This window comes from Cynara cardunculus, unplaced genomic scaffold (assembly GCF_001531365.2).
Source record: "Cynara cardunculus var. scolymus isolate 2C unplaced genomic scaffold, CcrdV1 Un_Scaffold_2397, whole genome shotgun sequence".
NCBI classification, from domain to species: Eukaryota; Viridiplantae; Streptophyta; class Magnoliopsida; order Asterales; family Asteraceae; genus Cynara; species Cynara cardunculus.
Window position 1 is genome coordinate 40589 of NW_020201077.1, and position 14147 is coordinate 54735.

Consider the following 14147-nt stretch of genomic DNA (forward strand, 5'->3'; position numbering starts at 1 on the left):
GTATCTTGGTATAGTTTGGGTATCACATGGTGTTCGCCGAAATAAGGTTTATCGGAGGCCAGAATCAGGAGAGAGAGAGAGAGAGAGAGAGAGATAAAAAATTTAATACTTAAAATACCCTTTAATTAAAAATTAAGTTCAAATTACCAAAAATATTAGAATCCTAATTTATCAATTGATTTATGGTTGAGATTGAATGTCACAATTATCACAAACTAACCAATTCTCTTTTCAATGGACCCCTATATACTATTGAGATATATATAGATAATTTATTATGTTATTTTAATATTTGGTTTATACATTAATTGATGTCATTAATATCATAATTATATACATTGAATATCTCATGATAACCAATATATTTAGAATAGTTTATTTGTATTCATGATATATGTTATATTTAAACTAATATACTAATGATCAACAATGATCAAATGAAACATAAACGACAAGAAACGGAACATGTCTGCATTACTAGATAAATGACTTGAAGAAAATAGACCCGCGTAACCAATAACAAGAAGAAATGGTACATATTTTACATTACATGGCTATATTTCATCCGTCATATAAGACTACAATAATACGCATACATTAATGCTATTGACCTTCAGCTTCTGGTGCTAAATGGTAATAAAGGGTGTCATCACATACAAGTTTCGCGTTATATTGCCCATAAAATGCATATACACACACAGCAAAAATGCTGAGCACCGCAAATCTCACCCACGCTTCATAGTGAAGCTGCAAATGGAAGTTACAATCAATTTTAAGGATGCTATATCATGTAAATCAAATCATACAAACCAATCCAGTATATATGTAATGGAGAAGTAGGATTCAGGAAAGGTAGGATGCAGGCAGACATTACTTCTAACCAAGGGATAGGGAGACTGTTTATGTAGATAAATAACAGGAAAAAAGTGTACGGGGGTAGGATGTACGTGGACCTTACCAGAACACCTACGGGTCGAGAGGCTATTCCCGTGAATAACCCCCCCCCCCCCCTTGGCTTGTGGCAAATTTAATAGTATGTGCAGTAGATCATATAAAACACAAGTATAAAAGTATATGTAGCAATGACACAAACAAGTAACTAGGTAAATGGAGGTCAGTTCAATTTTATTTCTTTCCGCCATAGGGTTGATTCCATGTCCGAATTTCTGTCCTTGATATCTTGAAGTTCCAGATAAAGCTTCGTTAGTTGCTGTTTCTGATGCCACGAATGTGCCACCAACCTGCACCTCCACCCACCAAACACAAACAGCAACAATCATCGACCATACAAACAATGGCATCCCCACCGACCCTCCATCTCCCCTGCACCTCCCATCATCGCCCACCCTCTGGCCCCTCTGTTGTACATCTTCACCCAGACACCCACGAAACACAAACAGAACAAACAGACAACCCAAAACTCATTTTTTTGTTTTTGGATATTGGGTATTTGGAGAATCCAATCATCATTATTGTTTTTCGGATATGGATATTTGGAGAACCCAAAACTCAATAAAACACATAAACACAAAGACAAACACAGATCTGGGTTTTCTTCAAGTTTCCTTCGAGTTTGGGTTGCTAGTGAGAATTTTCAACGGTGTCCCGATGAACTCTCTTGAAGGAAGACACCCATTCATTTTGGTTTTTTAGCATATCTAAAAACCAGAGAACGGTGTTGGAGGTTAAAGTAATTGAAGGCCTCGACCTGGGTTTGCATATGACCTGAATTGGAAGTTAAAGTTAAGAGTTTGCTCATGACCAGGGTTTGCATATGAACATGACCTGGGTTTGCACATGAAGAACAGAAGCTTCCTTTTCATGTTTTTTATTTGGAAATTACAGGTTATTGGTCTACACTACTTCTGTATAACTATTCTTTAAAATAAATGTATATATTCTTGATGGTTGAGTTTGAATTTGATTTTTATTTTGATGGGTTAATCGGGGTCCTTCAAAGATCACAGATTTTCATATTTTCAAGGAGTTGTAGATGGTGGTGGCCAGAGAAAAGGTACGAGGCTGGAAAATGGTGTGCCCGTAGAAGGGGAAACTGGGAAAGAGGCTGGAGGAAGCGGTGGTCAGATATGGAGAAGAGTTCGATGAAGACCGGGATTGAAATGAGCATGGATGGATAAGTGGCACCATCTAATTGGGGTTCGAAAATCTATCTTCAATTAATTGGCAAAAGAACCAAAATATCCTTAATTTAATGGAATTTTTTTAACAAAAGTTAGGTAAGGGACCCAATCCATAGCAAAAGTAAAATCACAATGACTATAGTTGTAATTTTACGTTTGGAGGACCCAATCTATTATCCCACATAACCACAAGGCCAAAATTAATTGACCCCCCATAAACTAAAAATGATATATCTTTTCATATTATAAATTTTACCTTTTTATAAATATATATCTTGTTTTGACCTAACAAAATATTTAGCCTAGCAATTTCAAGCTCAATTAAGTGATTATTGTAAGATGTTAATCGTTAATTCTTAGGGTTACGGTTTGCTAGTTAATGTCTAATTGTAATTTTTTGTTAATTGTTAGTTTTCATTAATTGTTAATTGTTAGGGTTAGGCTTCGTCAATTGATGCCAAATTGTTAAAATTTTGTTAATTCTTAATTATTTGATTGCTAAATGCTAGTTGTTAATGGAAGTAGTCAGAACACCTCAAGCCTCCTACTATTGTGTTAGGTTGTGTGCCATCAAGATAACTCTAAGCCCCTTAGTAGGGATGAGAATGAGATGGGCATGTTTGACATCCATGCTCCAACTTGAGTATTCTTTTGGGTCCACATAACAACACTCGATTGTTTTATGAATTGTTGGCAGAGAAATTAGGAAAAGACTAAAAGAGCAAACCTGAGCGAAAAGGAATATGTTAAAGAAGATACAAACAGCAGGCACTATTGGAACCCATGGGCAAGAGAAACCAGGTGGATGTTTATAGACCTGCGAGAAAGTAGTAAGAAAAATGAGGATTAGAGAGAAAATTAATGCAATCACAAGTTGGTGAAGGGACCAACTGAACAATCTACTTGATTTTTTTATCCAGTTTGTCATTTTGATTTCTTATCATTGCTGACTCATGCATCAGGCCACTGTATATAACCCGGGGGGCTAGATGCATCATGAGGTTTTGAACAAAAAATTCAGAAGATGGCAATGCTTGTGATTCCATAAATTGGGGCCGAACTCATGCAGAAGAAATGTTTTGTCAGCTAATTTCAGGTACATAACTCCACTGTACCAAGTGTTCCAACTTCTAATTTGTCTTTATGCAACTGAGGTCCATCAGAATTGAGGTCAAAGTATAACCAAATTTATGAGGCTCTGAGAACAGACTTAAGGGGCTGCTTATTTGAATCTGAATGGGCTCAATTGGGATAGACATGAATCTGTTAGATGTCTGCTTGTTTGTTTAGGAAGTCCTCGTAATTTACATCCAATGGCATCATTGAGTAGTATTCTGGTGCATGGCAACTGCAAGTCACCTCGAATACTACAAGGTAATACTTTTGTTTTTTATTTCTTAAATTAAATATATTTCTAAATATAAAATTGATAGGAAACATTGCACGATAACCATTTAGTTCAAAGACAATCAAATTTTGCAAAAAAAAGTTCTGTAACTATCGTTGATTTAATATTTTCATAATTCATGAAAAACAGAACCTATGTAAGACCTTGACAATGATAGGCCACCCTCTTAACAATCATTGTTGCATGTTATTTAGTTATACAAATATGCCATGATATACTTGTAAGCTCTAAGCTCTGGTATGAAATATTAAAGGCCATAGTTGTAATTAATTGTATTATAGCATTAGTGTGAAAATGATTCCGCTTACCTGCCTAAACTGAAGTACTGCAGCTGCAACGATTGCAATAGCTATGGGTAAAATAAGAAATATATTTGCAAGAGTTGAAACACTGTAACGGTAAAAGATTCCAGCAGCCAAACCACAACAAGCAATCACAGTTATGCAAGTGATGCCTTCTATCCTCTTCGACATCGAGATGGTTGAGACATGGGTATCAATCTTATCTTCCCAGCGAAGAGTCATCACACAAGCTGCTACAATGGAATAACCTGCCTGCAGCCAAAAACAATGTTTGTTTTGGACATATACTGGTCAGGCAAACGATAAAGATGATCAAGAAAAGGAACATGTTTTATATGCAGGAACAACCTCATTTAACTATGGGTGGTTTTTAAATTACTCACGAAAGAATGTTCTGCAACTAAACTTTAATGTTTCTCACTCACAAAATTGTGCTGAAGCTTCTTCCAGCTACTATGTAAACCAACTTCAAAGCAAGTTCATCGTGCATGTAATCTTTAGATCTTTAATTGATATTGACATTTTAGTTAAAAAATAAAATCTTGAGATATGTAAGTTAGTAAAAATCAATTTTGTATATAAATAATAAGATTCTGAATAGTAAATAGATATATGAAAAACTGAAAATCAGTTTCACATAATTTTGTTCTCCCAAGTAATTTCATTAACATCAAAACCCAGTGACTTGACAATTAAGTTGAACTCTAATACGCATATAGGACTATTAAGTAAACTAAGGATTCAAACAACCATACATAGATTAAAGTAATTAATGTAAAGGAAAGAGCACTAGATCACATAACGTGAATCCTTTATAGTACATTAAAGCTTTTGTTCATAACATAGATTAACGAAAATCATATTTCTTAGCTAAGTAATGAGGGAACTGGGAGCCAACGTACCAGTGATCCAACCGAAAGAATATGTGATAGCACAGTCACGTTTAACAGCCCAGCCAAAATACAGGCAACAATTCCAACCCAGATTTGAGAATGAATTGGAGTGTGGCGAGATGGATGAACCTTGGCAAATATTGCAGGTAGCAAACCATCTCTTCCAAGCCCAAGATACAAGCGAGACTGCTCACCAAGAAACTTTAAGTTACTTAATGATTAAGCAACAAAATATTAAAACACATGAAAAGGTCAGTAAGGCAAAAGGTAGGGAAATACTTACCTGAACATAAAGGCCAACCAGTAGAGTTGTTGTAAGGCCTGCAATCGCACCAATGCTGATCAAGACTGATACAGAGTTTAATCCTTTGGATTTGAATGCCTCTGCCAAGGGAGCATCTTCGCCAAGCAAATTGTAAGGTACCATGCCCGTAATAACTAAGCAAACACCGATGTATAATACAACACAAACAAGAAGGCTCCCGATTATGCCTATTGGTAGGTCTCGCTGATAGCGTCGTGACATTGAAAGATGAAAAAGCTACCTCTGTTATTATCAGGTATAGAAAAAACTCGAATAATTGAATCAGATAAAACCATAAAGCAAGACCCATTTTTATAATACCTGGGGTCTTTTAGATTCTTCAGCTGAATTGGCAACGGCATCAAATCCAACATACGCAAAAAAAGCTACGGTGGCTCCAGTTAGCATGGATTTAAAACCGTTTGGAGCAAAAGGTGACCAGTTTGAATCATCAACTTCAAAAGCACCAACAATGATGACCACAAGAACAATAGTTACCTGTCATGTCCACAAAATTAAGATAAATACTATAATCATACTAAGATATACTAAAGGCACATAATTTGATTCAAGAAGCCAAGTTGATGAGGCAGAATGGAAGCCAATCACTACTATAAACACCAAAGGGTCTTTGGCCTAGCGGTATGTGAGTCTTTGACCTCCTAGGAGGACAGGGGTTCAAACCTCACCAAGGGTGAGGAGGGTGTGTGAGTTTATTTGTTCTATTTGCCACTTATAAATATTATATACTTTAAAAAAAACACCAAATAACACACCCTCCATGTTGAGTTTTTGAGATACAGGAATTTTGATGAATCACCGCCTGCATTGACTCGACTAAACTTGGCTTCTCAAACTTACTCAATAAACCTACGATGCTTAACATCATCATTAAACTAATCATTTATCAAGAGAATGGTGAACAATCAAGCTGTACCAGATTATCTGATAGCAGTAACTTTCATTTCTGTATCCTTGAATTTGAAGCATGGCCATTCAGGAAGACTGAAACACAATTTTGGTCTACCGAAACTCCTAATGACTAATAAAAACAGACAGCAATAGAGGAACCTAGGCAGTTTCAAATGATACGCTCAAACAAAAATTGAGCAAGTAGAAAATTGACGGTGTTCCTTTACTCTTTAACTATAATAGTTTTAGCAACCTAGGAGTTCTTTATGCACACAAGAATCATCAATCTAAGTGCATTGAATGGAATCCCCAAATATCTCAGTAATATTTCATCAAGGTATTATGCAACAATGTGCATGTATCCACAAAAGAAGGCTCATTGTGCCATAACAGTAACTAGAAGCATAATGATGAAAAGTGAACATTTTTTAGGTGAATTAATCTAAAGCAACTACAAGAAAGGGTATTATGTCTTGCTGATAGATGGCTATCATGTGAGCATGATAGAAACACTAACAATATATCTAGCTGGCAGCATACTCATTGGCAAGCCTCTGATTCTTGAAATGTAAAATCATTAGAACTTAGTGGCTCGCTTATGTTCCAATGTTCAAAAAAAAGTCTGAATGTATATTGTTGGACTCATAACTATCCACACAGCTAGCTACGGAATAACCTGTAGACCTAGAAAGACGTGTATGCTCTTGCACACTATTCAGTCAATAATATTTAGATGGGGTATTTAGTTTAAGCAAAATCACTGAGTCTTTTGTTCCTTACAGGGACAACTACAATCAAGGTAATGTGTATGTTTCTTTCCTCTATTAGATTCATAATCACTAAAGGATACAATTGAGAGTTACTTAAGATAAATCACCTTGGTAATGGTCATGACAGTATTTAATAGTGAAGATTCTCCAACACCACGGCATAGGATTATTGTCAAAAATACTAGAAGGATTGGGGCCAATATGTTGATAGATAGAAACCCAAAAATATCATCACCACCATGTCCAACCCAATTTGGAATATTATTCTTGATGGAGGGTATGAGCTCTAATACATTTACAACGTAGCTTGCTAAGCTCCGAGCGATACTAGCAGCACCAATATGATAGTCAAGCATCATTTGTGTAAACACAAGAAAAGCAGTCAGCTCGTTAAAAGCTGTGTATGTATACAAGTATGCTCCCCCAACGACCGCGGGAAAACGAGAAGCTAGCTCAGCATAACATAAGGCATTCAGGACACATGCTGCTCCTGCAAGTAGAAAGCTGATCGTAACTCCTGCAATAAAAATGTGTTAGCAATACTCAGGATTGATTCATCATAGGCAACATGAATTCCTATTGATGATCAATGTTCTGAGAGGAATGTAACATCTTAAGATATCAGACAAAGAAGACAACTAGATAACTTTTGGGTTTTCCAAACTACAGTCATACAATTCCTAGTAACGACATATAAATGCCAATAGTCCATACCATCCGGTGTATATGGCTTGCAATATCCGATGCATATCTTTTCAGAACATTGCATAGATATTCCATTACCAAAATAAATATACAGCATAATTAAAGATAGCATGTAACATCTTTAATACCATAGGGGTGTAAATGAGGCAAAGTGATGAAAAAAAGTGAGGCATTTGAAGCTTAATCGACTAAATGAATCTGTATCCAGGATTTAGCTTGAGCTAGGGACTAAATTTATCTACATTGCTCATATAAAACCAGAAAGTAGTTCCAAAGCTTGAAACAAGACCGATAGGGTTAATCTGTATCACGAGTACTACTCGAATTTAAATGAACTCTTATTCCAACTAGTTAATAGATTGGCAAAACGCATATACAACTTATCATGTTTTGTTCGGTTTTTGATGGACGACAATTAGAAAACTAATGAAGAAATTCATAAATACAACGGTTTCGTTTTCCCAATAAAACTTACCAGGACCAGCATCACGAGCGACGGTGCCCGTGACGACGAAGATACCGGCACCAATTGAAGCGCCAATTCCCAGAAGAATCAAGTCAAAAGGTCCAAGACGGCGGACGAGACCTTCGCCGGAGTTTGTACGGACAACATCAGATGACTTTCCTAGTGGTTTAGCTCTGAGAGCGGCGGAACAAAAGTGAGAGAAAAATGATGATGAAGAAGAAGAAGCTCTCATCCTATAATTTACAGTAACTTTCTATGTTATTCACTTCGGAACTCTGACAAAATCTGTCTGTCTCTAACAAACAAGAACCGAGACAAGTTTCCTGAAGAAGGGATGACGGCGGCATATATCTGAACTTTGATGATGTGAATTATTGCCATTGGTATCATTTTTTTACCCAAAAAAATTAAATTAATTTATTAATAGCCACTCCAATCTCAACACAAAAAAACATTAAAAATACCAAATATGATGGCCCATAAGCACTACAACTCTACTCACACTTCAAAAAAAACATCATTTTTATGAACTTTATATTAAAATAATATATTTTATTTATTATTTTTAATAATAATATTTATAATAAATATTATAATAATAAATAATTAATAATTAATTTACTTAACGAAAAAATGTTAAAATATTTGTGTTAATAATAATCTATTATATATATATATATATAAATTTATATAATAAATATAAAAACCTAAAAATAATATTTATAATTATTTGTTTATAATTTATTTAAAAATTTTATTTATTTAAGAAATGGTGATGGGGACCACCCTTTTGGTGTGAAACTCTCCCACGGCAAATATGACGGTCACAAACTGCCTCCGATAAAGGGATAGTGTTTTTGGCGTGTGGTTGGATCCAAAAGAACGGCAAAACTAGGGTTTTGTCGTTCGATTGGAGTTGCTCTAACACAAACAATACAAACCGGTATCAATATAATTGTAAGTGGGTTATACTATCTTATATTAAAAGGAATCTAGCGTAATGCAGTGAGATATATCTTGATTTTAATGTTTTATTTTATTTATTTTTTCTATCAATATAATAGTTTTATGTGATTTTTAGAAAATGATAATATTTTTATTTTTGAATGAAATATAAATTTAAAAAAGAATATGTCGATATTAATATTAAATTAACTATTCAAAAGTTCTTGTTTTATGTGTAATTTTTTAATTCAACTTAATTTAGATTTAATAATAAAGTAATTTTTTTTAATAATATAATATTATAAGAATGATAACTAAGTATTATTTTAGAACTCAATGATTATCTTAATTATATTTTAATTTTTTATATTTAAAATAAGATATGTATCATGTATTTGATTATGTTCATCTGTAGTTAGTTACAAAAATTCAACAATAGAGCTTTAATAAGTTGTACTTATGTACAATGTACTTGTAATATTGAATTTGAAATAATATGCATCAATAAACAGTACTTCATGCATAAAAGATGATTTTTAAGAGTTTTTGTCAAATGTTTTATGATATAGTATAGATATAATATATTGTAACGAATTTTAAAACTCTTAAAAATCATTTTTTATATATAAAGTATCGTTTATTGATACAAATTACTTAAATTCAAAATTTTAAATAGATTGTGCTTAAAGACAACTTATTAAAGCTTCATGTTTGAATTCGTGTAAGTAATTGCAGATAAATACAATCAAATACAAAACAAACATCTTATTTTAAAAATAAAAAATCTAAAAATAAAATTAGGATAATTATTAAGTTCTAACATAATACTTAATTATTGATCTTTATAAAAAATTATATTATTAAACAAAAATAAATTACTTCGTTAATAAACTTAAATTAAATTACAATAAAAAAGTTGAATTAAATAAATCACACGAAAAAAGAACTTTTAAAAAGATAATTTGATACTAATGTTGACATATCTTTTTTCAAATTTTTATAATATTTTCAAATTTATATTTTATTCAAAAATAAAAAAATTATCGTTTTCTCAAAATCATATAGAATGGTATTACAACATCTGCTTTCTGTTTATGGCTTGCTTGTCAGAGACGTCTTCCTACACAAGACCGTATGCTTTGGAAGGATGAGCCTTCGGACCTGGAATGCTCGCTTTGTGGGCATTGTATGGATAGCCATTCCCATTTATTCTTTAAGTGTATTTTTGCTTGAGAGGTTTGGGATAGCATCTTGCATATTGTGGACTTGATGAATATGCCTTCTTCATGGGATCAAATTTTGGAAGCTATTTTGGATTCTAGTCGACAACCGAAACGTTTAAAGCAGAAACTTGCGGTGGCAGCTTTTGTTTATTATATTTGGCAGGAACGAAATAGAAGACTTTTTACTGAGGATCGCCGCACTACTCTGCAACTTATCAAAGTTATTCAAAATACTATTTCCATTCGTGCGGCTTGGATGGAGAGAAGGGCAGTGTGAAATGTTGTTTGTCATGGAGGATCATGTATGGGTTTGGGGAGCTTTTTTGAGTTTTAAGCTCCTTTTCTTTAATTTTTGTTGCTTGGTTGAGTCTGTTGGGCTTTGTACCTTTTGGCTTGTTGTGGCTTGGTATGGGGTGATGTCCAAGTCTTTTGTTTTCCTAGTTTGTTGGTTGTGGTTGAACGTTTAATCGTTGTATTTCTTTTTATGGTTGTATAAATTTGTCTGGTTTCCGTTAAAAAAAAGGTCTGATCAAACTAAACAGACTCAATTAGTGTAATTTTGACCCAATTAGACTCCTTGTAAAGAAAYGGGCCTATTAAACCAATTTGGGTCCAATTTGATTAATTACGATCCATTTAGTGTCATTTTGACACGAATGACTCGATTAAAAGTAGGCACATTCTTCCTACTATGACCAATTGGACCCAATAAGGACCCTTAAGAACCATTATACCTTAATTAGTCACATTAACGTCTAGTTGTATACTAATGACTCATTTAGTATCATTTTTACCCAATTAGACTCCTCAATGAGAGATGCAGCGCTTAACACCCATTAGGTTCTAATGAGACTAATTAGGACCTAGTTTGTGTCATTATGACCCAATTGGACTCCTTAAGAAGAAATAGCCCATTATACCCACTAACACGAAATGGACCCAATAAGGACCCTTAAGACACATTCTACCTCAATTGCTCTCATTAACTTCTGATTAGACTAATTATGACCCATTTAGCACCATTATAACTTAATTAGACTCAAAATGGGGAAACAAGCCGATTATACCCTTTAATGTCTGATCAAACTAAATATGAGTCATCTAGTCTCATTTTGACTCCTTCTGGAGAAATATGCCTATGAAAGGTCTAACGAGATTAATTATGATCCACGTATTGTCATTTTGATCCAAATGACTCGATCAAAATTGATTGTCCCGTTATAAACCCACTAACACCAAATGGACCCATTCTACCTTAGTTAGTCACATTAACGTCAAGCTAGACTAAATACGATCCATTTAGTGTCATTTTGACCCAATTGAACTTCTTAAGAAGAAATAGGCCTATTATATCCACTAACACCAAATGGACCCACTAATAAAAAAAACCCAGGTTTGACCATGTTTGACTTTTTCTCTCAAGGAGTGCGTTCATGGTGATGGAGGTTTGATTGTTTTGATCGTCGAGGCTTCCGATCTGGTTTATGGATGTGCATGGTTGCATCATTCTTGACGACTTCTTGTTTGTTGAGGTGTTTTGCTTTCGGTTTTGGCTACTCGTTCATGAAGGTAAGGGTGGGATTCTATCCTCACGGCTGCTTCCATTTCGAGTTTCTGCAATCATTCTTGTTCTTCATTTGGTAAGATCTTTCCTTAGTTTTGTTCCTGATCTGCGGCTGGTTTTTGCGTTTTTCTTGTTGGGTGCGGCTAGGGTTTCTGCCGTGCTGTGTAAGTTACGTTTTGTTTAGATCAGGTTTTGCCTGGGTTTTTACTGTTTGATTCATTATGTTTCGATTCGGTATTCAACCTGGTGATCTGTCTGCTTCGACCTAGTTTCAGTTGGGTGCTAGTCTTGTGGGTGTGCTAGGGTTTGGAGGTGCTGTTCATTCTATGATTTTATGTGCTGTTTTGTTTAAGGCTGTTTTCGTTGGTTTATCCTTGGTTGAAGATGATCTAGGTGCGTGTGATTTTGTTCTATTGTTTTGTTTGGCCTAACCAGAATTGACGCACCTTTCTCGTTTGATTTTATGCGACTTCTTGCATGTTTTCTTGCTGATTTGGTTCTGACCGGAGTTTGAAATTATGTGGTTAATTTGTTTGCTGCTGCTGGTTCAGCCTGACCTGGTTCTTTGCTGTTGCTTCTCGCTGTTTTGGGTTTTGTCCGTCTGCTCTGCTAGTTGGCTCATCCCCTCGGCTTCTTTGCAAGGGTTTAGTTTGGATAGGCTGGTTGTTAGACTATTGCAGCTCCTGGTAGTCTTCTGTTTGTGATTGCGAGGACTTTTTGGTGGTTTGGTTGCTGTATTTGTTGTGGTATTTCCTTTTTGCTGCTAGAATTTTTAAAGTGCTGTTGGGTAAGGATTAGATTGGTTGGGCTGGTTGTTTTGCCTATTTGCAGATCCAGATAGGCTATTGTTTGTGATTGTGTGTGCCTATATCGTGTTTTGGTTGCTGTTTCTTTGCTGCGGTTTCCTTCATGCTGCCAGAATCTTTTTTACTGCTGTTTTGAGCCTCGAGTTTAGTATTTTAACAACAAGTTCAGTTAGTTTTTCTGCATTCTGAGTGTTTATTTGGAGTTTACTCATTGTTGTTTGGGTTTGCATCTGTTTAAGAGGTGTCTAGAGGCTTTTTTCGCCGGTTGTTTTTGTTGGTGGTTTTATTTCCTGTTTCTTCGTACATCCTAAGTGTTTCCGGGGTCTTCGTCTCTTTCGTTGAATTCCCTTGATAGATATTCAGCACCTCGGTTTCCGTGGTCTTCGTCTATCCTATTAAGGGCGGTAAACGTTAGTTTTAGCACCACGACTTTTTAGTGTGTGCGATGGAAATGGGGGATGAATCGGCTCCTATTCCTACTTATCCTAGTAGAATTTCAGTTTTTGAGAGACTTTCATCTCTCGGAATTGCCTCAAGTGGTAAAGAAAAGTTAAACTTTGTGAAAGCGGTGGGAAGTTCGATTGCCACGAATCTCAATTTTTATCCGTTGGCTGATAAAAAGGATGTAAGTGTGAAAATTCCTATTGAAATGGCTAAGGAAGCTGCTAAAGCATATAATTCGGTGTTGTATGGATACTTTCTGGGCCCTCGTATTCCGTTTCCTATAGTGAAAAACTTTGTCAGAACGGCGTGGGGAAAGTATGGCTTCAAAGATGCAATGCTTAATGAGAATGGGATTTTCTTTTTCAAGTTTAATGACGTAGGAGGGTGTGACTAGGCTATTGAAGCTGGGCCGTTAATGATAAGGGGTATCCCTCTTTTTGTCTATCATTGGGATCCCTCTAAGAGGTTGAGGAAACCGGAACACTCTTCTTGTCCCCTATGGGTGAAATTACATAATATTCCGTTAGTTGCTTTTAACAAGGAGGGTGTCAGTCGCATTGCGAGTGTATTGGGAGTACCGAAACAGATGGATTCTTGCACTGCATCAATGTGTGAAAAAACTTGGGGAAGACCGGGGTTTGCTAAGGTTTTGGTTGAGGTATGGGTTGTGGGGGAATTGAAAAGGCATATTGAAGTCGAAATTCCAAATCTCAATGGTGGTGATGCTGAAATAGTGAAAATTCAGGTTGAATATCTGTGGGAGCCGGTTCAATGTGCCCATTGCCAGGTTTTTGGTCATAAAATTTCAACTTGTGTAAAAGCACCTAGTATGAACAAAGGGAAGCAAGTCGATGGGAGGAAGGATGCGGAGGGATTTATCAGAGTGGAGAAAAAGCAATGGAGGCCGAAAGCTGGAAGTAAGCCCAAGCACTCCGTTCAAGGCAAGGAAACTGTGACTGAAAACAATGCCAATCTTCTGATGGATTTAATAGCAAGTACCTCAAATAGGGATCAGTTGGAGATGAGGAATAATGGTACTAATGAAGTTGTCCAAACTGGAGAGAATGTGAAGAATGCTTCAAAGGTTCCAGGTACGAATTCTATTTCTGTTGGTTCTGGGTCTTCTTCTTCCCAAACTATCCATTCTTCCCATTCTATGGCTACTTCTATCCCTCTCATTGATTCAGTAGTCAAAAACTTTCGTTTGCCACGGAGGGGTGTTATATTAGAGCCTGTGGTGGCCCCTAACAGATATGGTGTTCTT

General features: G+C 35.5%; 1 protein-coding gene across 2 annotated transcripts; it reads right to left on the reverse strand.

Moving 5' to 3' along the window:
- Positions 1-450: 450 nt before the first annotated feature.
- Positions 451-8175, reverse strand: LOC112503026 (cationic amino acid transporter 9, chloroplastic-like). Of its 2 annotated transcripts, none has more exons than XM_025107081.1 (8): positions 7911-8175; positions 6838-7247; positions 5370-5546; positions 5028-5252; positions 4754-4930; positions 3858-4103; positions 2869-2958; positions 451-747 (listed from the first exon to the last, which is right to left on the reverse strand). In XM_025107081.1, exons 1-8 carry the CDS (start codon positions 8131-8133, stop codon positions 604-606), a joined length of 1692 nt encoding a protein of 563 aa, XP_024962849.1. In that variant the 5' UTR covers positions 8134-8175; the 3' UTR covers positions 451-603. The 2 variants fall into 2 exon arrangements, with proteins under 2 accessions (XP_024962849.1, XP_024962850.1); XM_025107082.1 differs by having other exon boundaries at positions 491-747; positions 7024-7247.
- Between the last annotated feature and the right edge of the window lie 5972 nt (positions 8176-14147).